The 19,791-nt window shown below is 42.1% G+C and overlaps 1 protein-coding gene across 16 annotated transcripts in view; it reads right to left on the reverse strand.

The window, feature by feature from the left end:
* Positions 1–19,791, reverse strand: part of NRXN3 (neurexin 3) — a 1,505,977-nt gene that overhangs the window by 44,707 nt on the left and 1,441,479 nt on the right. For 12 of the 16 annotated variants that reach the window (XM_039537764.1, XM_039537763.1, XM_039537765.1 and 9 more), the window contains one exon: positions 9,033–9,117. In XM_039537764.1, the coding sequence (XP_039393698.1) occupies positions 9,033–9,117 (85 nt within the window). The remainder of the gene's footprint in view (positions 1–9,032; positions 9,118–19,791) is intronic. The other 4 variants (XM_039537767.1, XM_039537777.1, XM_039537774.1 and 1 more) reach the window with 1 other exon arrangement.

The following is a 19,791-nucleotide window of genomic DNA, read 5'->3' on the forward strand; positions in this document are numbered from 1 at the left end:
AACTCAGTCATGATAATAAGGCTTAGAACTAATACACTAATTATAACACTTTGTACTAGTTAATAATACTATCACTCTGTTTTATAGTAACATCATCTGAGTAGCCAAGATAATTTAAATAATTAATCAATTAAGTCTCAGCTGCCCTCCACCCTACCACCCGAGGTTATGTATTATTTCCTTTCCCCCACTTTACAGATGGATGAAGTGAAGCATAAAATGGGAAGGTCACAGAGTAAATCAGTGGCAGAGCTGGGAAGAGAACTCTGGAATCTAGACTCCTGATCGTCTGCTCCAACAACTACACAACACTCTGCTGGCCAATGAAGTATGTCGCAACTTGTCCGAGCTAGTAATGTCTGCTCCCGGAGAGATGATGAAAGCAGAAACTGAAAGAACATTTCAAGTATCAGTAAACCATTTATGGCCTTATCTAGGATAAAAATGGAACAGAACAGGATTGTATATAGCACTTCTTATGCCTCCATTATCTCAAACAACTTTACAAACGAGAGTGCTAAACAACGACTACGCAATGACTGTATAAGGCAAACTCAGCAGCCACTCAACCTGGCATCTGAAAACCCGGCATCTGAAAACCCAGCTCTGCTCTTTCTGCCTGTATGTCACCCCAGCAATAAAGATTCTGAAGTTGGAACTTAGCTGACAATGTTCTGCTGATCTGTAAGGCAGAATAAACTCCAGCTAACCCTCCCAGAGTTGTGTTGAATCCACAGCTTACAATAGCAAAACAATTCAGTCTTGGTGGCAGTAAAAAGGGCAGACATGACTCGATATACAGGGAACTGTTCTGTGGAGTAAAGAGGCACTGTTCTTATGGAGTCCCTTTCCAGACTACAACTGCATAGTATTTTTTTAGAAAAAAATTCATATTTCAATACATGAAATTGCTTGTGCAGAGTGCCACATTTTTTTTCAGCATGCCAAAAAAGCCCTCCCCTAAATTTAACATATAGCCTCACTGCAGGTAGCTTTCCCCAGAGACTAAGCTAGCTGTGCATAGACACAATATGGCTTCGCTAGAGAAGTTCTTACTGTATGCTACTGGCATATGGAAATGCTGTTCTTGTACAAAGAAGTCACTTTACTGTTAGGTCAGTAAAGCAGTTCTAAGTGAAATGAAAACGACAAGGGTTGGCAAGTACTTTCCAGCTGCAAAATTTGTCTCCGTTGACAGGTTATAAAGGCACCTTATGATTTCCCTACTGCAATCCGGGCATCAGAATGTCAGTAAAAGCTTTTTGCCCCTTTGTGGAATACCCTCCAGGGAAGGTTAAAAGGGAAGGCGGAGGAAGGGGGGCGGGGGAGAGAAGTGAGAGAGTGCAAGGGATTCAAACAACAGCTAACGAACAGAGAACAGAATCACATAACACCACCAGAACAATGGACTCCAAGACACACTGACAAGACAGATGGACACAGACAAGACACAAGATCACTACCAAGATTTAAAAAAATAGGAAAAAAAACCCTAAAAATAAATCAATATAACATTGAGACTGCAGAGGCAGCCACTGGTATTGGCACAACTCATCAAAAAAGAGTAAATTATAATTCAACTAAAAATAAAAGTTAAAAATAATCTCCCAAATCATGCACTACAGACTTGCTGGGTTAACCTGACTGCATAGCTCTGATGAAACACGAAATGGCCTCATCACAGCTCATGCACAGATTAATGAAGGCCATGGTTAGTTAATCAGCTAAAACTACAGCATGCCACAAAAAATGATCTTATGCTGACCCAGAAATAAAGACACAACAGATATTCTGCACTTGCAATAAAATTCTTTTTATGCCATCTGCAGTTTGTAGGGGTTTTATTGTGGAAAGTTTTTTTTTGTTTTGTTTTGTTTTGTCTTTTGCGGGGGAAAAAGCAGCAGTTCTTGCTTTTTTTTTAATGAAAAGAAATGTAAAAAGGGGGAGGTGATAAGAAAGGGTCTGCACAGAAGCAAAAAAAGGAAGGAAAGAAAAGGGAGAATAAAAGAAGGCATAGAGGGGTGAGACTCTTCATTCTTTCGCACACAACTTTCTTGGGATGTCTTTTTTAATCTGGAAGTTTGGAGTTTTAGGATGGCAAGAAAAGATTTTGTTGCCTTTGTTGGATTGCAGAGCTATTTCTCTCTTGCGAGTTGATTTAATCATTATTTTGTTGGAATTACTCCAAAAATACAAACAAAAAATTACAACAATGACTTTAAAAATTAAAAAAATAGCAGTATGGCAGCATCATGATTCAAAAAAATTAAATCAAATAAAGGTAACTAAAATATCAATCACCAAAAATTCATGCGGCACAAGATGAGGTGAAACGACAGAAAATGTTCTTCAAATATATACAACGTATATATCTATCTATATATACACGGAGCCTTATGTGTATATATCGATGGATATATCTGTATAATTTTTTATTCTCCCTGCACCCCTCCTCCCCAAGGATAACTGGCAGATGAAACTATTGCTTGAAAAACAAACAAATAAATAAATCAAAGGAAAAAAGGGGAAAAAACCCTCCAAAGGAAAAAAAAAAGTGCTCTGTTCACCAAGAATTAAGAGTATCATGCATCTGTCCATATCAGTGGATGCTGGGGTTAGATGAGGGCATGAATTTCTGTGTAAACATGTGATTGGATGATAGGGACTATTGCAGATATTGGTCTTACATTGCTTTAGTATATATACATGTGTGTATATATACTGTATATAGTGTATATATAGATCTAAACTATATAAACTCGAGGGGGTGTTTGGGGCTTATATAGAAGGATCAATACCCTGAAAACCAAACCCAAAATAAAAATATAACATATAAAGGAGGGTGGGAAAAAAACCATAAGGTTCTGCATGAGTTATCAGTAAAACTTGTTCTTTTGTTTTGGCCTTCAAAAACATCTGTAGCCAGAAAGTTCCATCAAGCGGTCATTGCCATTACAAATGTCATCCCATGTAATTCTGCCCCACAAGGGTAGCCCTCATTTCAGACCCATGCACCTGGGGCCCAATCCTGTATTCTCTCTGTGGCCCATGTAAGCCAGTGACAGGGTTGAGGGAGGCAAAAGTCAAGGTCTTAGTATCATTCCACTCTGGCTGTTGTGAATGACTAACTGTGGAAATGCAGCCTCTGGAAGATCAGGTGGATGGTATTTGTGCTTGAGAAATGACGCCTGTGTCAGGATTTACATCGGGCCCTTCTGTTCCCCTGGTCTCTCTTTGCATTCGGTGTGGCTGAGGAGTTGAGAGCTATGCTGCACAAAGTCCCCCCTTTGTGAGTGTGTGGCTCACACTAAAGGCAGTGGGTACCATTCATACACATTTAAGGGCAGAATGTGAGCCCCAGAGACAGAAACAGGGTTGCATTAATTTTGCCTGATACAGGGTCTCTGGTCAGAGGATTTGACATTGAGGGGTGAGCAACAGTAAATGTCTCACAGAGTTCCTGCTGGAGATGGGGGTGAGGGAAGGCAGCTTTCAAATCCACTGGGTTCTCCATAGAAGCCCTGTGGTGCTAGCTGATGGAAGGTTGTGCTGAATTAGCATTTCCCCTGATTTTCCGACTCATGATTCCTTCCCATCCAGCACTGTGCTTTTCGTGCTGGCTGCTTGCCTGCAGACCCCTAGTGGAAGAGACTGTGTGCCCTGCCTTGCTGCTTTCTGCAACTAAAGCTTGTGTCCTTGGCAGATTTTCCACTGTGGAGCCCTCACACTTAGGGTTACATTGACAGAAGTTGGAATAACCCATGGATCAGTCTGGTGCATAAAGCCAGTTGTGTGTATATTGGTTTCTGTATATATAGATATATGTGCCTACTGTGTAGCTGTGTATATATGTCACACACACATACGTAAATACAGTAGATGTTTTAATGTTTCAGGGCATGAATTACAGGTCTTTGGGTTTCTGCTGAAGGTTTGGCACACTGACTCCCTCCTGGGAAAAGCCTTCTGGTCTGATTTGCTAGAGTCAGCCTGAGGTTATTAAGTTTTTTGGATGAATGAAATACACCGAATAAATTCCTCTTGAAAAAGGCTGGGAAAGTCAGTCAGGCTAGTAAAAATTAGAAGCCTGCAAACAAAGCAGTTAGAAACCCACTGTCTGTGTGAACCCAGGATGCCTGGGAGGTTTACCTCATAGCTGTGGATCATTCCTAGAGGTTATGTTACAGGATCTTGGTTTACTGGCAAGTGTTTGGGTATTGTTGTTTTGACTAATACCACAAGTGTGCTGGGCTGCAATTCCAACTCACTGCCCAATTATATGCATTTAATCTGAGTCAGTCTCAAAGGGTTATAAGGACAAGCTTGATGGAGGAAAGGGTAATGGTGCTGGGTTAAAACAGCAGCTGTTAAGAAAAGAGAACCATGATTTTCAGAACACTGGAGGCTGTGTTAAAGGCAGATGAGGTTTACTCCTTATTTTGCTGGGGCCTTATAGTTCAGACACACAAATACCCTCCAGGTTCAAACATTGCACAGAATAGCCTTAAAAATCTTCCACCCACTGACTGTAGCTGCATGATCAAAACAGCACAGTGGCTGCCTCTTTCTCTAACATGCCATGCCAAGACACTGGACCCAACTTTGGGGGTGTGAGAAATCTGAACCAGGATCTGGAACTGAATTGCACAAATGACTCCTACTTCTAGAACGGGCCAAAACAACACCTTTGGCCTGAGCACCCAGGCTTTGGGAGTATTTGGAATCCAGACCCAGATATAAACATGGTGTCTTTGGCACATTTAGAGAATTGATTATAACAAGCAATTCAGCGCTAATGCAGAGGACGGAAATCTCTCCATTTTGGGTGACTTTCTCCCCAGGACCCTATGTGCTATTTAAGTCCTACTTTACCCCTGTATTAGGGTTTTAAGTGGCATATGAGAGGTATTTAGGGCACTAGGATGAATGTCAAGCTTTCCTATCTTTAGTCCATCAACCACTTTTCTGTTATTACTTTTCACAGGGATTGTTATTAGACCCATTTATGGTGCCACCACTGCTTTTTAGGTATACTTCCATAGGGATGTGTGGTTACATGACAGATGGTCCCAAGCTCTCAGTGTCAGGACAGGAATGTCAGGGACAGAACCAGGGAGTTCAACTGACATGCAGGTTGCAGGCTCCTCGCAGCAGTAAGTTTGCCTGTAGAGGTGCAAGATGCCTGCCATCCCTGCTGTGCTGGGAGCTGGCCAGCACAGCCCCGATACGAAAAAGAGCTGGAGATGGAAATTTCTTTTTTTATCCATCTTTTACTTTTAAAGACGTGAGCTAGAGGTATTTGGATTATGAGTAGCTGTATGTTGAGGTTCAAGGTTTGGATTCAATGCGGAATTAGCCCTTGGGTTCAATGGTGCTGACATCTCACAAGTATTTCTCATGACAAAGAGATGCAAATCTCATGATTTTCTGCCATCTTTAAACACATTCAAACCAGAATCTGAAAATGGTCTCCCCAGGTGTCGGATTGGACCCAGAACAAAAATCATAGGAATATATTTGGCTCTGGGGATTGGAGTCTGACTCACATGAAATCTGAAAGGCTTTGAATTGAAGGAGGAGACTCTCTCCTGACCGTGACTCATTGTGCTTGTGTATTGCACAATGATGGTACTCTGGTACGCATCACATCTCACGGATGCAGCGGGGTAACCATTTGTGTTCAGTAGCCTATAGGTTACTGGCTCATACCTCTGGGGGTGAAGCGAGGCCATGTCCTGGCATCTGGAACAAGCTCAGGGGCTTTAAAGGCTACCGATTATCAGAGGAACATGATGGGGCCTGAATTGAGTTTGTCATTTAATTTACAGTTTGTTGCAGAACTGAACAGGAAAGCCACAGGGTGGTGTAAAATACACTGGCCTGCCAGCAGAACAATAGGAAGCAACTTTAAATGAGTTTGATTAAAAACACAAGTAAAACCATCTGATTCTTCCTCTCTCTGGGGTATCCGCTAAAGGAAGCAATCCTTGCAAATGGCCAAATCCTGCCCTGGCTCATGAAGCAAGAGGGTACTAAGACATGTCCAATGCACCCTCCACTACAGGGGTCTAATGACCAGGGCAGGATAGTTCAAGGGACCCCATGCACTTTGCTGTTGATTTCAGAAATATCAAAAGGACCATTCTACTTCCTTTGAAACTGGGGGGTGGGGTGGGTTCTGACACTGAGGGTATGTCTACACTAGAAACGTTATAGTGGCACGGCTGCACCACTGTAGTGCAGACACTTACTACAGCATCAAAAGGGGTTCTTCCATCACTGTAGTAAATCCATCTCTCCAAGAGGCGATACCTAGGTTGACAGCATAAATCTTCCATTGACCTAGGAGTGTCTACACCGGGACTTTAGTCAGCTTAATTACACTGAACAGAACATGAAATTTTTCACAGCCCTGAGTGATGTAGTTAAGCTGAACTAACTTTGTAGTGTAGCCAGAAGATATCTAATTGAGGAGTAAAGTGAGCCCCAACTAGCACTTGGACACAGCAGCATACTTGCTATCCAGTGGAGGAGTGACCATAGCTCTTCAGATCATAACTCTGTGTGTGCATGGGTCATTAGCCATCCACCTCTCCTTGCACCATGGACTGATATAGCCCTGCTGCTTCTCCCTCTACTGACTGAGAGGATTTAACCCCAAGTGCATAAGCAAGCATCCACAGCAAAGATCACTTCACAGTGGGCCAGTCATCTCCTCCACTTGCTGCCAGTGTAAATCCTGAGGAACTTCACTGACTTCAGTTTATCACCTTACCCCCTCAATGAGGCACTAGGGAGGGGTAATCTCCATTGCATATATGAGGCACAGAGGTTTTGGGGCCAAATTTTCAAAAGTGCCTAAATCATTTATACTTTCGATGGGACTTTGGCTCCTACAGGTCAGATGTTCAAAGGTATTTAGGCACCTAGTGGAATATTCCAAACTATTAATGCAATGGCTCCTTCCTTTTTTAGAATCCTGCTCCCTTCAGGCTTGACTCGTTCACTGATGCTACATTCTCAGATTCTGTGCTATCACTATTCATCACCATGAAAAGATCTGTGACACAGACTGGATGTTTTTTCTAAAAGATCTGCTCTAGGAATTATTTTGGGGAAGTCTGTGTTATAAAGGAGATCTGACTAGAGGTCACTTTTGGCTTTCGAATCTATAAATCAGTGACTCTATTGCAATGTGACTGCAGGAAATGGACAAGGGGAGCAGGCTGATAAAGATAGGAAAATGCTTCCATTTTGACAGTCAAAGAAAAAAAGAAAGTTTATTGAGATCTTTGAAGATTTGTAGGGGTCTTTAAGTGGATGAACTGTTAGTTTCTGTTTCTTCAGTCCTTAGTGTATGGCACTAAATTCCGTGGCCCTGCCTTAATGAGGCGCCACTGTGCTGATTCCCAGTGACTCACCACTGCCCGTCTCTGTGGTAGGTCTTACAGTGCCACTAGTACCCACCTCTGAGTCAAGAGTTTACATGCTAACCTACTCTCATGATTGCCATGCTGGGATGTAGAACAGCCTTAACTCCACTGTGGATTATAGAAGACGTGCCGAATGCCAGGCAGTGAGGCACTGGCTGGTACAGCTGAGTCTGGTTACGTATCCCCAGCTGCATGAAAATGTTGGAGGAACAGTTTTCAACTACCTGCCTGGCTAAGTGCATAGGCCTTTATATTGATCTGGTAGAAGGGATAGAGGCTCTGCCATTTGCTTGAATCTGCCTGAGTGTCTCTGCCTTCCCTAGTGGTTCCACTGTGGAATTTCCCAGCTACAGTTCAAAGCCATGTTAGTTATTGAATGACCAAGTCCTACCAAAACAAAAAAATAAAATAATAAAAAAGAATGCAGGCTGCCTGTGAAAGATGGAAAAGAAATATGAAAGCACTATCTTTGGGTGACTTTTATTATTATGACTATATTCATCTGAAAAGCTTCAGGAAACTATGAACAGAACATTTTATGGGGTTGTTTGTTTTTTTTTTAGCAAAAAGAAAAATAACCCCAAACAAATAATAAACCAAAACCAAAACCAAAATTAAACAAACTATTTATGTGTTTCACCTTTAATGATGTAAGAGTCTAACCAAACTCCATTTTTTTATGTACACAGAAATTCGATGATATCTGTTCTCTATTATATAAATGCTTAACTCATGGCAAGCCTCAAAAAGACGACTTGAAAAAGTCTGTAAGAAATAAAACAGACTGCAGTTGCCTGCTGGATATCACATCATATATATCTCACCAGAAAGTAAAGCCATCAAACCATCAAAATGTATCTGGGTCTAAAGGGAGAAGTTGAATCAGTTTCAAATGGCTACACTCCTGTTGACTCTTAATGGATACATTTTGAAGCATCATTGCAGGTAACATGGCACAACTTAATACTAATTTTGCATTTACTGTGATACTCCTCAAGTTCTGTAGTCACACAGAGAACAAAACTAGTATGAATATAGTACCATATTAACTGCATTCAGAATCCCATGGACAAATATATTTTTGCAGCATATTTTCAGAATGATGATTAATGAAGATTAAATAATATTGACCATTCATTATTGCCCAACTTTAGTTTCTCTTCTCTCTCTTTCACCCCTCAGTCCCTCGACCTTTAATATATACTTTGGACCACATCAATTTCTTCCTCTCCAATAGAGCAGCACAATGGCTGCTACAAATATGTAGCACAACTGTTAACTATTAATTAATTAGGGGCTGGTTCCAGGAAGTTTGGCTTCCTGTGCAAACAGCTTTCCATTAACTGAGAGGTTATTACATCTCTGTCTTTTGTTATTGCCAACTCCATGGGATCTGATGCTTGGCTGTATAAATTTGTATTTTATATATATATATATATATATATATATATATATATATATATATATATATATATATATGTATATTACATATATAGCTATATATATGTATACATTCACACACACACACGCACACATATATATATATGTATGTATTGTTTTTTGCAAATGAAATAAGAAAGCAAGCAAAACAAGACTGACCTGACTTACCTGTACTCGGCTCACATTCAATGAGGTCTTCGTCATCGCTGGAACATTCAGCTGATGAAACAATGTCATCAGTGGTCTAGCACATGAAGGAAGGGAACAAAGAAGAGGGGGAAAAAAGAAAAAAGTGATAAGACGTTTGTTACCCAAAAGATTGTAACAGAGGCAGTTTACTCTCCTGGGAAAATATTTTCAATTGCATCTTTTTAAAACACTTGAGTTCTGTTCAACATTCCAGACATGTCTAGGTATTATACACCTTCCATAATGCTGGTTTCCATTATTCCACGTAAAATTATTCAACTGTGCTGCTGAATATTTCAGGTATGTACAGATACAGTGTTCCTGCTATGCTGTTTAATATACCAAGTTGAACCTGTTGTGCTACTGAACAGACTAGGTACACCCACTTAAAACACCTGCTGGGCTGGCAAATGGTCCAGATACAGCCAAAAGTACCAGTTACAGTATGTCCAGTTACAGCACATCTGGTATTCTGCTGAAATACCACATAGGTCCAAGTAGAAGGCATCCATTCTGCGTCTGAGCATACTAGGGACTTCGAGGTTGAATGCAGTTACTGTACAGCTCAACATACTAGATGCATTCAAGTAACAGGCACCTCCTGTGCAGCCAAATGTATCAGTTGCCCCCAGAGAACAAGCATGCTGTGCTGCTAAACCCATCATTTGCACTCAGGCTGAGGGCACCTGCTGCTCTGCTAATCATTCCAGGTAGAACGCACCTGCTGCACTGGGGACCATTCCAGGTATACCCAGACAGAGCACAACTGCTGCACTGCTAAGTGATCCAGGCACAATGCTTCTGTGCCGCTGACCATTCCAGATAAGTCCACATAGTACAAAGTATAGTTTGGTCTGCTAACTGTAGAGGGATTGAGTCGAATGTTAATGAACCAGCAGCAGTACAGCAGGTGGGAAGGAAGATCTGGCACTGAAAGGCTTAAGGCAAACTAAGAATATCCCTGGCCTTTGTGAGTTTCAGTATGTTACTTGCAGTTTCCAGCTGGTAATTTTTTTGTTGTTGTTGCTGGTCTAATTAATGAGCAGCATGTACTGGAGTGTGTTAGGGAGAGGTGTAATGGCTTCTCTCCCCAGCAGCAACTCCTTCACGTAATTGCTATAATTAGTTGAATTAGTAATGTGGACCATTAGGGAGATTTTGTGGCAGCCTCCGGACACAGGTTATAATGTTCCTGCACATAGTACAAAATTATCCTACCCTCAGCAGTGTCAGCTCAGCCTAAGTCTGCCGCTGAAACAGTCCCTCTTTCCTATTCCTTCCTGGCGCAGTGCAGAAAGCCACAGATTAGACAGAGCCATGGGATCAGTGCAAGGACTCGTGAAAGTTGGCTGGCACAAGCTGCTACTTTACTCATAGAAATTCAGGAGGAGTGTAATTTTCCTCAGTACATTGTACTTAGGTTCCCAGGAGAAGTGTATTCATCCTGGGGACTTCAGGTCACTACAAATACACAACTCCTCATTCCACCAAAGGACTCTCCCTCTTCCTCAAAAGGAGCGCTCCCTTACCTTCCGAACTCCCATATGACTATGTCAAAGGGCTCTTTCTCAAGAAAGCAGCCAGCCCCAGGCTTCTTACCCAATTGTTCTTTAGCACAGAGCTGTCCTGGACTTGTGCCAGGAAACCTCTGCCCCCACACTGGCCTCTGATGTGGGCACACACAACTCTCCCTTTCTGCTTCTTGAGCTGAGAGAGGGCATGGGAGCCAGTAGGGGAGGTGAGGCAGGGAAGCCCTGATCTAATCCCTCCTCCTTTTGGCTGCAGAATATCTCTCCACCCCAGAACACCTAGACACTAGTCACTAGCCACTCACAGGTTGCATCCATTGGTCATTTTCCTAAGGGTTACACTCATCTAGTACGGTTTTTGCTGGAGAATCCAAGTGCTAGCTGAACATTGCTCTTCTTCCTGTTTAGTATATTAAGAACTGTTTAGTATATTAAGTATATCAGTACATCCAGGTAGAACATACCTGAGGTAGTGTTGAATGTACCAGGCACTTCTTCACACAAAACTCTTTCTGAGCAGCTGAACAAAACAATTACCTCAAAATAGGTCACACCTGCTGTGGTGCTGAAGGTACCAGGTCCAACCTAACATTTCTCTGATTTCAGTGAATTAGGGTGGGCCATGGAATAAGAGTAGGAGTAAGGGGGTGAAATTAAGATGTAGAAAAATAAAAGCTGAATATCTATGAGGCTCCCATAGAAAATAGCCCATGGTTAGTACTGGAAGTCCCATCAAATGAATCACTTAATCTTGGACTCAACAGACAGAGGATTAAGAAACATTTGGAGGGCACAATCCTGCACTGCCTCTGGGATTACATGGGACCTATGAAGGTGATGCTTTGGAAGAGCAGCTAGTTAAACAGGCATCAGACCACCTAGTCTATGTATTGTGTTATCTTTGACTATGCAAATAGCCTTCTTAGGAGCCAGGCTGAGGAAACGATGGTCTATTTATGACCTTTTTGCTCTGGACTTCCTGAACCACATGTGACATTCTTGAGGTAGAAGAATGTAAGGAACTTCAAATATCATGTACAAAGAGATCTTGGCTTTGGTCCCAAGGTTCTTTCTTTGGCTGAATTGACATCGTCACAGGGGTAGATGTTTTGTTGAAATGCTAAGGCTGATTTCTCACTTTAAATGAATTGGCTAGAATGCCTCAGCACAAGATGGGCAGAGGAGGGACGTTCAGTACCTATAACCTCCTGAGCATCGCATATACTGCACAGGCCACATATGTACATCTCCTAGATAAATGATTTAAAGGGAAAAGGCTGATACAATTCTGATGCTTAACTGAATTCTAATGATTTACTGCAAGTGGCTTTCCTCTGTCACCCCGCCACCTTCCCAATACTAAACACTGTGTTTTAAGGTTACCTTTTTAAAAATCTGTAAGCAAATCTAGGGGCCTTGAGAAAGGGGCCCACTAGAGCAGACAAGAATCAGGCAAAATGCAAGCAGATGGTGCCCAATTCTACACCTAAAAATCCTGCCGGTCCCGACCTGCAGCACGTCTTGCTATTCCAGGACTCCTCTCCAACACAGCTTTACCAACACACCTCAGTCCTGACCAGATAACTCACTCTCCACCCCAACTGCAGCCGCTGATAATGCCAGACTATGTAATAGTTTTGTAGGTACAAAAATGAGGATTAGAAAGAAAGGCCATCAAAGCTAGTATAATTTTTGACCAAAGCCAAGATCGCTAGAAACAACAGGAAGGACTAATTCAGTAAGCCGTCTTGCACCTACCATCCTGTATTATTTTCTCCCAAGACATGCCTTATCCTTCCATCGCTATTTGTTTTCCCACTGCCCGCACATGTTGGCTTTCCATGCACTTCCTTCAGCTCACATACCCAACATATGAATTATACTAGGTAGTATTTCAATGAGGAGCAGCAGCAAACTAGAGCAAACGAGCCCCTTAGGAGACCAGAAAGCCTTGTGGCTGGAATCTGTCACTTCAAGACCATCTCACGAGACCAGGGGCGGCTCTAGCAATTTCGCCGCCCCAAGCACGGCGGCACGCCATGGGGGGCGCTCTGGTGGTCGCCGGTCCCGCGGCTCCAGTGGACCTCCTGCAGACGTGCCTGCGGAGGGTCCGCTGGTCCCGCGGCTCCGGTGGAGCATCCGCAGGCGTGCCTGCGTGAGGTCCACCGGAGCCGCAGGACCAGCGGACCCTCTGCAGGCACGCTTGCAGGAGGTCCACCGGAGCCGCGGACCAGCGGACCCTCCGCAGGCACGCCTGCGGGAGGTCCACCGGAGCCGCCTGCCGCCCTCCTGGCAACCGGCGGAGCGCCCCCCGCGGCATGCCGCCCCAAGCACGCGCTTGGCGTGCTGGGGCCTGGAGCCGGCCCTGCACGAGACCAACATGACCTTCACAGGATGATGCAGCTTCACAAGACGGCATGGTCTAGTGGAAAATAAGCATGGGCCTGTTGGGCAAGAACTCCTGGGTTCTATTATGAGCTCTTCCACCAACTGCTTGCATGGCCTTAGGCAAAATCATTTAACCTCTCTGTGCGTCTCTCCCCGTTTGTCAAATGAGGTTGATAATACTCACCTATCTTCCAGGAGGCCTGTGAGGATTAATTAGTTAATGCTTGCCCAGTGCTCTGAAGATGCTAACTGCTTAGTATTATTATCTATGGGCAACTGCACACTAACCACTTCAGGTATCTAATTACTCCATAAGGGCTTTCTAGTCAAAATGATATGAACAAGGCATCTCCCTACAAAGTGATATTTTGTGCTTTCATTTGAGAGAGTAATAGAGAGAAAATATTTGCCTGCCCTGTACATTAGTTAAATTCTATATTAAAAAGAATAATTCATGCTATCCTATTTTAAAATATGGATTTCATTTTTTAATCCCAGCACTGAAATTACTTGGCCCTGTATTAAGGGCCATAAAACTAAAGATAGGTATTATAATAACTTTCAATAAAATCTCTCTCTGGCAGGAACCCTTTTTATTCCTTCCCTGAAAGATTTTTTATTGCATTTATATTATTTTTTCTCTCCCCCTCTCTCCAGTGTTTATTGAAATTACCTTGGAATAAAACCAGGGCAGGAGAAAGCTGAAAACTCTGCATCCACCCTTGAGGATTTATTTATGGGCATATTTACCTTCCCATTCTCTCAATTTCACAGAAGTGACTTCCCATTCCCTCCAATGACTTATTGTTTTTGTAATCACCTGCTTCTAATTATTCACTCCAGAGGCCTCTTCAATCTTGCCTTGGTGATGGTTCTGCATCTTTGTTCATTACTATACATCACTGCTATTGAGAAGGAAGTCTGACTGGCATGGCAAAGCCTGGTCAAGACAATTCTGCTCCCCTTCTCTCCCCAAATGCACAAAGTCCCAATTTATGCCTCAGATGCACAACCTTTGCCCCTTTGTTCCATGCAAAGTGGCAGGCTCTGAATACCCACTTCCCGCTCTACCGCTGACGTGCAATGCTTTTGGTCACCTTGCTCCCTGGGTGCACCATTATTTGACGGAGATTAAGCACAGGATAAAATAAGCCCTGCCACCAAACAGCTTTATGAAATTATAAACAACACAACCAAGAATGATGGAGTTCTCACTGCCAGTAAGAAAGAAAAGAGAAGAACCCATAAATATTCCCCGAGTCCAACATACAAACTGCTCCACAGTACTTTCTCGGTGGCAGGTTCACTCTTTAAAGGAGGATTAAATTCTCCTAGCCGCCTGCCATTTGAATTTCTCTCCCCCACTGCATGCCTTACTCTGAGTCCAACACTGCACTCCAAATGCATTTTCGGTTTCTTCGAATGGGAGAAGTGTAAGTCCCATTGTCACTGAGGAACCACAGTTTATATTTAATCTAGGGATGGGCTCAATCCAAAACCCTGGGTCCAAACATTTCCCAGTGTTGGGGACGTTTGGTTGTAGATCTGCACTTTGCATCTTCTTTGAATCATTATCATGAGCTGACCTGAAATCCTGTATTTGAACACCCCAGAATATTCAGATGCAAATCCAAATGTGGATCAGGTATCTCTCTAATTTAAACTAGGGTTGGCTAAACCAGTTCAGATACATTAAAGAGCGCCCCAAACCTTTCCCTAAATTCAACCCACATCTGTGAAATTTTCATGATGTTTGAAAAAGTCTCAAAAAGGTCTCCCGAACTCAATTGCTTGTCTCTCTCCCCTGTCACCATTCCACTATACTTCCTGGTTCTGTGTCAGACCACAAGTACTGGTATTCCATAAGTGACTGGGCTCAGAATATTTACTGTGCTTGTCAAAACTACGAAGTGGGGAAGCCTCTTAATCTCTCGTGATAGCCTACGCTGGTATCATTTCAATTCTGGGTACCACACCAATGAGACTCTGATAACTGAACATTGTCTCTTTAAACATGGTACTAACATGCTGTCATACCTGGTAATCCTCACTTATTTAATGGGAATCCTCACCTATCCTGTCTATGCCTTAAGCTTTTTTTTCTTAATTTGTTTCAAACTTTTCCATTTCATCGTTGCAAAATGCCTCGGAGGTGGTTACATTATCGCAAGTCTGGGAGATTCAGTCTGGACCTGCACAAACTACTACATCCAGATGGAAATAATGTGCAACATATGAGTGGGGAATACATGAAATTGGAGCTTGTAATGTGACAAGATAGCAACAAAGATGTTGCAGTTTTGGTCTGTGTGTAGGCAGCAGAGGCACCAGATCAAAGGACAGGGAATTGGTAGTCCCTCTCTGTGCAGCTCAGCTGAGGCTACAGATGGAATAACTGGGCTTTCAATATGTATCAATTTCAACAGAGCTGCACCAATTTACATCAGCAGAGAACATGGTCCACTATGTTTAGTCTTGGGCACTTCCATGCCAGAAAGATATAGACAAATGGGAGGGAATTTTAACAACACTAACCACGCACAACTTGGCTAAAGAAGGACTAACAGAAGCACGGTAAGTGCCTAAAAGTATCTCAAGGGTGTAATAAACATCAAGGAGGAAGAGGAATTATGTAGGGTGCTCCAACACGGTATTTGGATGAAATTAAGCAAAAGAACATTTAGGATGACAGCCAGGAAAAAATTCTTGACAGTGAGCTCTCAGACTATGGAGCAGACTGCTCAGGGAAGTTCTGGAAATCATCAACATTGAGGCCTTGTCTACATTAACCATGTAAGTCAATTTAAGTTATGCTAGTTAAGTTACTTAAGTTACGTAACTAATATCTATTTACAGCAGTGTCTACACCGTGCTATGTCGGCAGGATACACTCTCCCATTGACATAGCTTCCGCCTCTTATTGAGGTGGCATACCGAAGTGGACAGGAGAGCGCTCTCCCATCGACTTATCGTATCTTCACGAGACCCACTAAATCAATGCCCGCTGCATCGACTGCAGCAACATCGATTTAGCCTGTAGTGAAGACAAGCCCTTAGACAAAGCAACCATACTAGCCAGTTATGAATATCCATGTTATTAGTGTATAGGCCTCAATGAACAGTATTTCCCCCCCTTCTATTTTAAATCTAATCTGGTATTTACACCATTCTCATCAGCACCAAACACCTCCTTAGCCATTTCTTGCCATTCCAAAAGCAGACAGTAAAGATGTCCAGCATGGGCTTTCAACTGTTCATGTTTCACTTTGAGCAAAGAAGTGTCACTGCCAGAGGTCTTATTGTATAAACAACACGATTCTCACATGCCCTAGATCCAGGCTGGCTGGGAGCCAGTCAGTAACCAGCATGCATAGAATTTTCCACATTAACATGACTTAGAAAAACAAACAAACAAACAAACAAGCAAACCAACCCAAAAACAATCCTCAAAGCACTCAAAAATCAACCTCAGCACATTTCCGGCTGTGTGATCCTGGCTGGACACAAGAGAGCAAATTGATTTGCAGTCAAATGAGATCATTATATAGGGTTCATAATAGATCTACCCACTGTAACAAAATCAACCATTCAGGCATTATCATTGTAGACAAGAGATTAAATAACCAGTCATGTTGGCTAAAGAAAGGAGAAAAGTAGCCCCAGCTGCATGTCAAGTCCACTATCATGGGTGACATTGTTTAAAAAGAGCTTACAAGCCAAATTAGCCCTTTGGGAACACAAACATGCTTCAGCAGAATCAGTAGTTCATTAAGATTGTAAAGCCAGCCTCTTCTTGACCAGATTTGATGCCAAGTACCAGGGACTTTTGTTCCCATCCCTAAGCTGCACAAAGATAATGAGGCTTAAAAAAAAATCAGTGTTTCTGCTGTCTTAAGTCTTTTACCTCCATCTGCTGCTGGTGGGAACGATGGCGAAGTTTGTGGTGGGGGGGGGGGCAGAGAAAAGAAGAGGGAAGGATTAATCTGTGTGTTGTTCAAGGCACCCTGACAGAGGAAAGAGGAGTATTGAACCACAGCAGCTTAACCAAACTTCACTGTACCTTCCCCAAAGCAGGGGGAATGTAATGCTACATGGTGTTCCGCTGATAAGCAAATTCCCCTAAATCCTTTCAATTTATTTCTTGGCCTGGAGAAATTACATATTATTTAGGAGTTAGATAAATAAATAAATAAACAGAAACCCATCTCCAGGAATCTAGAGTGGTTGTTTATTGATTATATATATACACACACACACAGACACACACACATAGTCTCTTGCTTTCTGTTTCTCTTGTTTCCTATTAAAGCAGTGCCCAATAACTCCCTATGTGGTTAAAGGCATGGCAGCATTTCCATTGTGAATCCCTCAATGCAACCCCCAGAGATTTGCAGGAATTTAGAACTCTACTGTAAAATATAAACTCTTGGCTAAAAACCCAGAGGATATGGTTTCTATACAAGACAGGGAATTTTCTTTTTTATCCAATCTCTCCTTCCCGTATTTTTAATCCAATCTCTCCTTCCCATATTCATTTGGCGGCTTTTCCAGAGATATCTTCAAGATATTTGCAAAATGTTGGTATGTGAGTGTATTGCTAATCACTCCTTATGAAAAGTGCAATGCCTCAGAGTATTCATGATGGAAGAGTTTTCAAAATCTAATTTACTTTGCAGCATCTGATGCAGTTTATGTCCTTTTTCTACGTTGTTTAGCTTGGGAGAGCGAATCAGCAAGAGCAGCCAGTTTCACTTTCTCATTACAATATTAGGCACTAGCCCCATAAAGTAGATACATATGCTATAGGCAATGGCTCCGATTTTTACAGATGGGCAGGTTAGGATGTTTAGGTGCATAAATAAGTGTCCTGATTTGCAAAAGTGCCAAACCCTCAGCAACTCCCACTAAAGTCAACAAGAGCCACTGGGAGCTCAGCACTATTGAAATTCAGGCAACTTATTTAGCAGCCTAACTTTAGGAATCTATTTTTGAAACTATTAGCCAGAACTGTTTGTAAAGCCTTTTCTTCCAAAGTTGATCCAAAGATTCCCCAATGGACAATTACAATCCATCCCAAAGGTTCTTTGAAGACTTCCAGTTAGGTCTGCAATGTGCCTTGATTTCTCCTTGGATCATCCAAGAAAAATTAACATTTTGAACATGGCTTCTCAAAATGTTATGAATGCATTTGAAAACAAAGGCTTCAACTTTTTCTTTTAAACAGCTAGTGTAATCTATAAACAGGGCACTGGGAGTCAGAGTGTTCAGTTTTATATTCCTGTTTCTGCCAGTTTTATATTCCTTGTCTGACCTCAGGCAAGTTGCTTCACCTCCCTGTACCTCTGTTTACCAATCTGTAAAATGGGGGTAAAAATAACTTTTCTTCCACATGGGCATATTGTTAGTCTTTTAAAGTGCTTTGAGATCTTTGGATCAAAGTGTAAGTGCAAAATATCAATAAATTAGCAAAGGGACATCTACATTTGAGAAAGCTTGAAACTCAGATGGTCTGAGAAGTATCAGCTGCCCTTTTGGGACTCAGCCTCAAGAAAGAGTAAATGGGCCCTTTCCCTGTGTGTTAGCCCTGCACTTAATAACTGTGTCAGAAGAATATTTCTCATTTACACTCTGCTCCTTTGCTGGAAATCAATATGTTGTTCGCTGGCATTTTCCTCCCTCTTCTCCTGGACATCTTTATTTAGCTTGTCTTTTCTTCTTTGGAGGGGAGGGAGTTGTGTTTGATTTTGCTCTGTTATTGATTGGATCATTCTGAGCAAGAAATAAATAACTAAATACAGCACAGTGGCTTTAATGACAATCTTTTAAGACTCAGATCTCCACGCCATGTTGCTTCCCCTCCTAGCTGGTGATTTAAAAGAAACAAAATCTATAAACTAAGATGATGATGCAATACAAAGAAAGAGGCTGCCACACAGACTATTTAAGCTGCATTTCTTTTTATGTGCTCATTAATAAAACCACTTGGGTCCTGTTTCTATTTTTAAAGCAGTGCAGATTCCTCTGCCATTGCACCTTCTGCTAGGATCTCATCAGATTTTCAAAACAGACAGGATGGGCCCCAGTTAGCAAACTGGCATCCTGACTACTTGTTATCATTAAAGAAACTACTGCACTTTTCATAAGAAGAAGGTGATACCCTGGATTGTTGGCCAAATTCCAAACTGGGTAACTGTTTAGGCTCTTTAAATTCTCCTTGTAACTTTCACTGGATAAAGTATTCTTTACTCCCATGAACTAAACAATGATGTAGTATTTCTGTGCATTGCCAGACAACTGCCATATTCCATACCAGAAATGGCTTTATTTCAGTCTGGGGTTTTCTTCTTCTTAGAGTATGTACAACGTGCCTCAGGTGGCACCTGACCAGGATTCATCATCAAATTTGGTCCGCTGGTTGGATCATTAGCTTCCCCACCCTGGTGAAGTGATCCCTCAAGTGATAGATTTCATGATTCTAAGGGAAGGAAGGAATGGGAGCAGAATAAAGACAACGGGCTTCAAAAAAGCAGGTTTTAACAAACTCAGAGGCATGGGAAGAAAATCTAAGAGATAAAGAAGTTCAGGAGAGCCAGCAATTTCGGAAGGAGAGAATAATAAAGGCACAACTGCAAACTATCCTGATGCGAAGATAGGAAGAATAGTAAGAGACCAATATGTCTCAATCAGGAGGCTATCTTTAAAAAAGGGACACAAAGAGAACTTGGGGAATTATAGACCAGTCAGCCTAACTTTGATACCTGGAAAGAGGTACTGAAACAAATTATTAATCAATTTATAAGCACCGGGAGGGT

This window comes from Mauremys reevesii, linkage group 4, assembly GCF_016161935.1.
Source record: "Mauremys reevesii isolate NIE-2019 linkage group 4, ASM1616193v1, whole genome shotgun sequence".
Lineage (NCBI taxonomy): Eukaryota > Metazoa > Chordata > Testudines > Geoemydidae > Mauremys > Mauremys reevesii.